General features: G+C 27.9%; 1 protein-coding gene across 1 annotated transcript; it reads left to right on the forward strand.

The window, feature by feature from the left end:
• The first annotated feature begins 1,555 nt into the window (after positions 1-1,555).
• Positions 1,556-3,343, forward strand: LOC108751706. Its single transcript, XM_018492017.1, has 5 exons — positions 1,556-1,808; positions 2,077-2,259; positions 2,367-2,519; positions 2,821-2,976; positions 3,054-3,343. The coding sequence occupies exons 1-5, from the start codon at positions 1,741-1,743 to the stop codon at positions 3,295-3,297; spliced, it is 804 nt and encodes a 267-aa protein (XP_018347519.1). The 5' UTR covers positions 1,556-1,740; the 3' UTR covers positions 3,298-3,343.
• Positions 3,344-9,622: the final 6,279 nt, after the last annotated feature.

A 9,622-nucleotide genomic window follows, 5' to 3' on the forward strand; every position in this document is an offset into this window, starting at 1 on the left:
ACGGAGCAGAGCAATACCTTTTTTTGCCAGATTTTTTTATTTTATGCAAAAACGCATCGAATAAGCCTAATTTTATTAACTTTTTTAAGGTGGTTGTGTTGAAAACTATATTATTTTGTTATCTTCAAGAAGTACTAAAAATGGCGTTGTTTTTAAGACTTATGAAATCCACCAATCATCTATTAAGCAGCCATTTTTAGTTAGATAGAAATAAGATCATTAGCTGTTAATCACGTGATTGTAACGACCAATCAGAACACTTAACACAAGTCGCGCTTTTCTTATAAATCTAGGACAAATGCTGGAGTCCACTGAGACACATTTACCGTGTACTGCGTAACCGCGTAACCAGTAAAACACAAAATTAAAGAATCGCTTCTGATTGGTTACGCGATTATACGATACCCAAAAAATATGTTTCATGGGATTCCAACATAAGAGAACGTTTATGTATTAGCCGTAACCGTATACCGTATGCCATAACCTGTAATGTTTGTCCGATCACCTTTGAATATTTTCTTCTTATCGTCGAATGAGAAAGGAATATTCTGTAATTAGTCTATTCTACATTATTAGTCTATTTTTTTTTCTACTAATTAGTCTATTCTACAATAGTCGTAAGCGTAGTTGTAAGTGTAAGAATTAACCAATCAAGTCAAATGCGAGAAGAATATTTGACTATGATTGGTCAATTTTTATAACTACAATTACTTAGGGTTGCCACAGACAAAATTTCTGTAACAGTAACTTTAAAGCCCTAGACACAATGCAGAGAAATTGCGATAGTGATAGAAATAATATAATTTCAAACTATTCAGAAACTGTATATTGTAGTGTATCTGATTTCTGATAGATTAAAATCAGTTATTTCTTTCGCTATCGCTATTCCTTTGCATTGTGTTTAGGGCTTCAGATGTGAACTTAAATTGATGAGCCAATCAGGATATTGCTTTATATTCACGTATTCTAACGGAAATAGAATTAGCAGTAAACTTATCCAGCAAGGCAAGTTTCAACCAATTGAAATTTATCTTATTGCGAGGCTATAAATAAGTTGACTGTTATTTCCATTTCCGCTAGATTACGTAATCTAAAACAGTGTCCTCATTGGTTAAGTTTACATTTTACACATACTGTTAAGAAATTTTGTGTGCGGCAGCCCTTACAACTGCGCTTATGGCTATCGTAGAATAGGCATTATATATATCCATCTTTGTATGTACGTTGTTGGAAAACACCTTTACTTAATATAATATATTATAATATATATTATATTTTATATAATAATATAATATATAAGTTATTTAATTTATATTTATGTATATGTATATGTTTCAATTTAAAAATATATATATTTATATGCGGTATTTCTTTCATTTTGTTGATTACTTTTAAATTTCACGCCAATTATCTTTTTTTTTCTCTAGCGTAGAGAATTGTAGGGATTTTTTGTAATATTGGTAAGAAAAAATGGTATTTCCATTTTAACCACACTCTTTCTATTGTTTCTATGCTTGTTGTCTTGTAAACAACGGCTATATTCCAAAATTGACTGTTCTGAAAATCTATAGTGCACGTAACGTAAACTGTCTATTTTCAGTGTTGGCAGTAAATTTGGAACACAGCCAACATACGTAATAATAAGCAATTGATTTATTATTAAAGATATCGTTTATTCTAAATGATAGTATACTCCTGAGTATATACTTATATACTACAATTCTATAAATTGATGAAAAAATGGTTTCATCGTGTTGTATATGTTCAAAGGAAAATGTCCCTTCGGAACCACATCGATCATTTCACAGGTAACTGCAAAACTTAATATTTTATTATAATAACGAATAATCGTATTAATAGTGATAATCAAACAATTAATTAAAAATCCGATTAATTACAAGAATTATAGTAACGATTGTTAATAACAATGCAATGTACTAATTGTAAATTTATTTTTTAAAAAAAGCTTACTATACAGGCATATTTAACTATATAGATAGTAAATCCCTAAGCTCCTGATAAATCATTTTTCTTAATTTTATACATGTACTTTGACAAAATATGTAACATCTATAGGATACCAGCGAACGAAGAAATGAGGAATAAATGGTTACAAATAATTGGCCGTAATCTCTCATACAAAGGAGCCAGAGTTTGTAGTGATCATTTTACAGAAAACGATTATCATGACATAAATCCTTATACAAAAATCAAAAGATTAAAGAATACTGCAGTTCCTTCTGTGATCCTACAAAAAAAGTAAGACAAAATTTTTTTAATTAAAAATAATATGTATTGAGAGTTCAAATTATATAGTTCACTTTATAAAAATAAATCTATAAATTATTTTATACATCTCTATTTAGAAAAGATACAAAGGGGACATTATTATATCAAAACATTGATATAAATTTATATAATAATTCTGAAATTATGTTTCAAGATAAAAATGATATTACTCTTCATAATTCAGAAAATTATGAAACTAATGCAAGCAACTGTATTGATACCAAAGAAAGGTTAGTATATTTGACGATATATAGAATCTATCATTTTATAAAAGATTTTTGTGGTAAAAATACTTTCAGTGATTTGCTATTACAAAGTAGATACCTAACTCAATTGTCACATCTAAAATTTAATTAATATTGCATGTTAAGTTTTTCTTGTTGAATTAATATACACTTGTATTTGAATTAAAATAGATATATATTTGAAATTTGGTAAGAACAATATAGAAAGTTTTAGGTGCAGTACAGTGACAAAGTACAGACCTATTTTTTAATAATTTTTACTTTCAAATAACACTTTTATTTGCAGTGAAAATGTAAGTAATGAATTAGAATTGATTCAAGACACAAGTGAAGATTTAATTATTTTTTTAAATTCTGAACAAGAAATGAATGCTTGTATCAATAATCAAGAAAAAATTGATGCTTATTTTGAAAGTGATATAAATGATTTGAATAGAGAGAGGTAAGATAAACATGAAGGAAAAAATTAATCTTTTTATTTTATATCTTGCAAATGCTGTAAATAAAAACTTCTTTTAGAGAATTTCCATCACTTAATTTAGAAAATTACGAAATAAATGAACAAATTTTAAAATCTTCCAAACACACTACAGAACGCTTCACAAAAACAGATTTTTCATCAGAAGAAAAGTGGACAGCGTTTCTAAAATGTATTACTTATAATAAACGTGCAAATAGACTTATGCGACAACGAAATAAATGCTTGCAAAAGAAGATTTTGATATTTCAAGATATGTTGCAAGATTTGTTGAAAAAAGTTTAATAACTAGTAATTTTATGAATATTTAAAGTGCTTATTATGAGTTTAAAGTGCCCATTTTATATTATATTGTAAATTACTAAATTTTTTATTATTATATCAATATTAGTATTATAGATGGATTCATATTTGACGAAATTGCATATTAAATTAATAAAAATATTCCAGTAAATTAAAATGAATTGAAATAGATTGGAAATTTTCAACCCATCCGAATCCGTATTTTAAATCCATAAAAATGGATTGAATTTCATATAAAAAATTTTTATACAAAAAATTGTTATGCAAAAGTTTAGATAAATTAAAGTAATTACATGAATTTCTATAGTTATTATTTTAAATCTTTTATACAAAAAATATACGCTAGCTGCATAATGAAGGAAACGTATTACTATGAAATGTACATAAAAGCGATTAATTTATTAATTAAAAATAAATAATTTATATATGTAACATTTATTGTACATATTTACGTAGTTCTTTTTATGTTTTTTTAACTATTATATATTAAATGAAATAGAATTCATGATATATGTTTTTATAGTATAACTTTTTTTTAACTCAGTTGAATTATAACGAAAAGTTTCTTATTCATAATTCTGAATAAAGTAGCATTTATGATGCATTTTTAAATGAAAAAATGGATTTTCTACTCAATTTTGAATTAAATAGTATTCATGGCCTATTTTAAAAAAAACTTTTTCATTTAATTGGATTAAAACTGCATTTCATATTCACAATTTTGAATTGAACGGTATTCACGATGTACGTACACATAATACTATAATATTATTTTTAGATTGAAAAGCATAGAAATATATTCCATGCCATTTCTATAAATGAATAAAAATGCATTCGGGATTGAAAAGAATTTATTTTAACATTCATGAATCCGTATTTCTGAAAATCTGAATACATTTCAATCCATTCTCGTATGCTGGGATATAAACTGTGTCTTATACATTTATATATTTCAATCTACATAATTTATAAAATTAGAGTTTGGAGGGGGTATGTAATTATCCAGTAAACGAGAATGGATTGAAATGAATTGAAATGGATTCAGATTTTCAGAAATATTGATTCATGAATGTTAAAATGAATGCTTTTCAATCCTAAATGCATTTTTATTCGTTTATAGGAATTGCATGGAGCATATCTCTATTCAATCTAAAAATAATATTAGCTTTTTCTGTGTATTGTGAATACTGTTCAATTCAAAATTTTGAATAGAAAATGCAGTTTTTCAATCTAATTGAATCTAATTAAATCCAATTAAATCCAAAAAAAAGTATTCGCTATTTAAAATACGCATTCGGATAGAATAATATTTTAATCTCTTTTAATCCATCATTCTCATTGCTGGGTACACACGTGCGCTTAGCTTTTACATCAGAGAGAGAAGGCAAATCTCCAAATTTCCTTTCTCTTTCTATAATTACATTATGGATACAGCGCATGATGGAAGGGATAACATTGTGTGCGCAATTGGACAGTGTCTCTTTCTAAATCTCTGCTCTCTCCATCTAGAATGGTTTATAAGCTTCAAGGACTACAACTGTAAAACGCGAAACATGGGACGGTATTCATAGTCCGTTTTTATTTTAGCACTCTTAAATATAATAAGATGTTATTTTATCTTATGAAAAATAAACAGTTAAAATTTTTTTATTTTAGCGAACATCGACGATTTGACATAACTTGCCCTACATCTGAGAAAACACTAATACAATCCTCGGACTTATGACATCTTAAGATTGTACTTAAGACAGTTTTAAATATAAGAATACTGACCTGTTTTGTGTCGCGAAGTTGGTACTAAATCTTTCCTTGCACACTTTTTATCACGTTCTGGGAGTCGATTCTGTATCTTGAAATGAGGAAAATTATAGAAGTGAACGAATTTACCAGAATACTGATTATTTCATTGGTCAATACCTAGTAAATTTGCTCACTTTTGTAATTTTTATCTTTTTTGAAGATACAGAATCGATCACCTTGAAATGAGATGAAAATTACAAAATGAACTAGAATATTCCACTAGAATATTCCTAATTTAATTAGTCAATACCTAGTAATCATTGTTCATTTTTGTAATTTTTATTTCAAAATACACAAGCCCTTGGGTATCAATCATGAAAGTTTATCCCTAGGATGGAAAGTGAAAAATAAAAAGTGAAAATTTTAATCATTGAAATTAATGGAAAAATTTTTTGCTTTTTACTTTTCATTCTAAGAAAAAAGTTTCATGATACCCCCTGAGCTTCAAATTCCCACCCGGGTGCTCCTCGGGTTTTATTCATCATTGTTTAACGTTCAGTAAACAAGGATGATGTGACATCCGGGGAGCACCCAGGTGGGAATCCGAACGCAGCCCTGGGTAGCGATCATGTAACTTTTTCGCTAAAGAAACGTGAAAAGTGAAAATTTTTATGTATTTATGTCGTACATATAAAGTTATGTACATAGAGGCCATGGCACACCTTCCGTAACAGTAACATAAGACGTAAGAATCAGCCAATTAGAATTAAGAGTTCGAAAGAATTCTCGACTGTGATTGGCTCATTCTTACTGTACGTCTTATGGTTATTATTACGGAAAATGTGTGCTATGGCCTTAAGTCGGGATCTCCAATAAATTTTTAAGCCTTAAGCCATAAGGAATAGACAAATCACAACCAATTATTCTCCTCGCACTCGACTGTAGTTGGTCAATTTCTAAGGCTTAAAATACCTATTGTAGATCCGAATTAAAAGGTTGCAACAGATTTTTTTCTATGGTTTTCGGAATGCAGCCTACTCGTCAAGCGATTGGTTTGTACTTACGGATCTATAAGTAAGAATCAATCGCTCGATGAGCAAACTGCATTCCGAAATCCATTAAAAAAAACTGTTGCAATCCTTTAGTTGGTGAGTGTACATATGTCTGTACTTTCAGAACGTGTTTTTTCAGATGCAGGACAAGTTATGTCAAATCGTCGATGTTCGCTAAAACAAAAAAATGTTAACTGTTTACTTTTCATAAGATAAAATAAATGGTTGTTAAATATTGAATTATAACGGTATTATTAATATTGTATTAATTAATATTTAAAAAAGAATATTATTTTATTATACATTAGAATAAAATTTATGTTTTTGTAATAAAGTTAAGTAAGGGTATATCCATACAAACTTGCATAGCTGCATAAACGTATATATAAAAAAATTATCTAATCACATTTTACGTACATCTTTATAGAAGAAATACGATTGGATAATTTTCTCTATGCATTCATTTATGCGGCTATGCAAGTTGTGTGGATATGCCTTAATAGTTAAAGTTCATGTAATAGAAATACATGTTCCAAATAAAAATCAATTCATAAATTTAATGAAAATGTAAAATGTGATACATATATGTGATAAGTAAAGTTAAAAAAATAATATATTTCTTTTATTTACATCCTTTTTATCAATTTTCTTTTAAATCAATATCAATATTTGTCTAATCATAAGGCGTTAGGAATGTCAAACAAATTATTTAATAACTTTTATTGTTAATTTTGTTTTATTTAATAAAATAATTTTCTATTTAGAACCATGGTACACAAAAAACTTAAGCAGTAAAACGTAAACAGTAAGCGAATTGACAAATCACAGTAGAATCCGTTAGCAGTATAAGCTAATCGAACATATTGATTTCCTTATGGCTTACGTTTTATTGTCTTAAGTTTTTTGCGTGCCATAGCTTTTCCCAGATAGCAAGTTTTTTGCATGTTGCTATAAATTTGATACAAATTGCGTCACCTGAGTTGCCGCCTTTAGGAAAACGGCTTCCAATTTTGCTTATAATATTGGCGATAATATATATCATAAACGGTTATGCACAACCGGAGGGAAATAATTTCCCTCTTTTTTTTTTATAAGTTTTATAGGTTAGGACAATCGCACGACAACATAATGAAAGAACTAATTCTATATAAAACAAATTTACTAGCGATTTGACAGCGATATAAAAGAAACTGTAAAAACTATAGTAAAAACTTTTAACAATACTTTCCTGTTTAAAATTGACTCAAAAGAGAACTTTAAGATATCTTTAAGAGTTTTTTAAAGAAATATTTTTAAGATACTTTATAAAGAACTCTGAAAGATATCTTAAAGTGACTTATGAGTTCATTTTAGGCATTTTACTTATTTAGTTGACAGATGTAAATTAATTACTATGAATAAAATTACAATGCAGAACAAAATATATATTAAAGTATTAGGAGATTTCATTTACTCGGTACATTTCAAAAAAAGTACTATGCTTTTCATTTTAGAGCCCTTGGCTCTACTTCAAAAAATTATTTTATTAGAACACAACTGAAAAATCTTCTAATGCTACGTCTTTTATTTTATTCTATGTCGTTTTTTTAAAATCGAGAAATTTAACTCTCTGTTGGTAGCACCGCATACTACACGACGCTCCATTTCTATTCAATTGACAAAAATGGACTAAATATTTTACAAAAACGATTTCCAACAGATTATAGTAATATGGGAATAAATTTGTTATATTTCCGCTCATTTGCGCAAACCGTTGTCCGCATAATGCCTCTAGGTTGAACTAAACAAAATTATTATTGCTCTGATGACAGCAATATGATGGTAATTAAAGAGAAACTTGTGCTAAGCACCTATTTCTTATGCCAAGGAACGTTTTATTATCTGAATTGGTTCAAATAATTTAATTAATAATTTAAAAATTAATTTAAAATCGAATTCTAGTATATATTCTGAAATATCTAACAATAACACAAATTCTTTTGAGCCGGCCAAGCCGGCTTCAAATTTCGTGCGCTTTTAAAATAATCAATAGTTTATCGATTGGTTCTTGTAACTATAGAGTACAGAGAATAGGAGGCCGAACTGTGGACAAGCTCGTCAAAAAGCGTGGTCAAAAGTGGTCATCTGAATTAGTTCAATCGAGATTGTTTGTCAGATTTGTTACTTACACAATATTATCAATACGTAGAAAATTTAATTTGTAGTGTCTAGAGGTTTTCGTTGGTACCAACATTAGCCTCTCCACTTTTCGGGAAAATATCGTCTAATCGAAAAAATGATCGATAGTTGACAGCACTATTATAAACTGTTACCCTGGAGTTACTATAGATTTTTAAGCCGTAAGGAATGGATGAATCACAATCACTTATTTTCCTTGCATTCGACTGTAGTTGGTCAATTTTTTGACCAAAGAATCGATCCCATTGTTGAAAAGTTGGATTAATCCAACTTTTAGCGACATCGCTCTTATGCAAAGATTTAAATATGGTACAGCAAGATGTAAGTATAATAAAGGTATTTACTCAAGTTGTATTCCAAAACATTCTTTCCAAGGAAAATTTTACTCGAAATATATATAAGACATGTAACGTATGTTATTTCGAGTAAAATTTTCCTCGGAGAGGACATTTTGGAATGTAGCCTTAGAATATGGATGTCATCGCAAAACTTAATAACAATATTCATTTAGTATGTTTTCATTCGAAATGAGAGAATGTAGTAGAATTAAGTAAAAAAGTGCGACAGTCTGCTTTATGAAGCGATTATTCAGGTTAGAAAAACGAGTTTTCTTTATCTGAATAATTATTAGAGTAATGTAAACGTCATCCGAGTGTCCTCATGCATTATCTTACTATCTAATATTAAACACAAAGATAAAATATGTGAGAGCATTCGGGTAATATTTTCGAACGTAGCCCAACTTTAACATTTAATAATTCGCGAATTATTCACGCGATCACCATGTTTATCTGTCAAATTCTTTCATTTTGAGTGAAAACGTATCGAGTAAATATATTTTATCAAGTTTCGTAATGATGCCTATAATCTAAATAATTATCACAATAAACAAATAAATAAATACAAATTTCTTATCAAAAATCAATAAAAAATTTGTTGCATGCGATTTTACCTCATTTAACTTTCGTTATTTTTATCTTTATTTCCAATTTTATTTATACAACTTTTTTTTATGATCGCTTAATACACATTATATCAATTGAATTATTGTATTATTAAATTATTATTTATTATTATTATTTAATTATTGTATTATTTGCAGTAAATTTCATGAAATTTTTATGTGACTGTTGTACATACTCGTGGCATATGTGAAATGATCGATGAAAAAAGTATTTCGACTCATGCGTGTATGGAAGTATATAACCGGTTATTTGTTGATAATTTTTTAATAATTTTTTTGTAATCTATGTTCATGTCATCTTCAAATAAAGGATCAATTCCAAATATCTTTTTTTATATTTTCTTTTTAAATTTGTACATTCATTAATGTGTAC

Source organism: Trachymyrmex septentrionalis, unplaced genomic scaffold, assembly GCF_001594115.1.
Source record: "Trachymyrmex septentrionalis isolate Tsep2-gDNA-1 unplaced genomic scaffold, Tsep1.0 scaffold51, whole genome shotgun sequence".
NCBI classification, from domain to species: domain Eukaryota; kingdom Metazoa; phylum Arthropoda; class Insecta; order Hymenoptera; family Formicidae; genus Trachymyrmex; species Trachymyrmex septentrionalis.

Bases quoted from the DNA above. Each gene is read 5' to 3' on its own strand.
- LOC108751706 (XM_018492017.1), top strand. From the start codon at position 1,741: ATGGTTTCATCGTGTTGTATATGTTCAAAGGAAAATGTCCCTTCGGAA. The intron at 1,809-2,076 runs GTAACTGCAAAA...TAACATCTATAG, and splicing joins CCACATCGATCATTTCACAG to GATACCAGCGAACGAAGAAA. The intron at 2,977-3,053 runs GTAAGATAAACA...AACTTCTTTTAG, and splicing joins AATGATTTGAATAGAGAGAG to AGAATTTCCATCACTTAATT.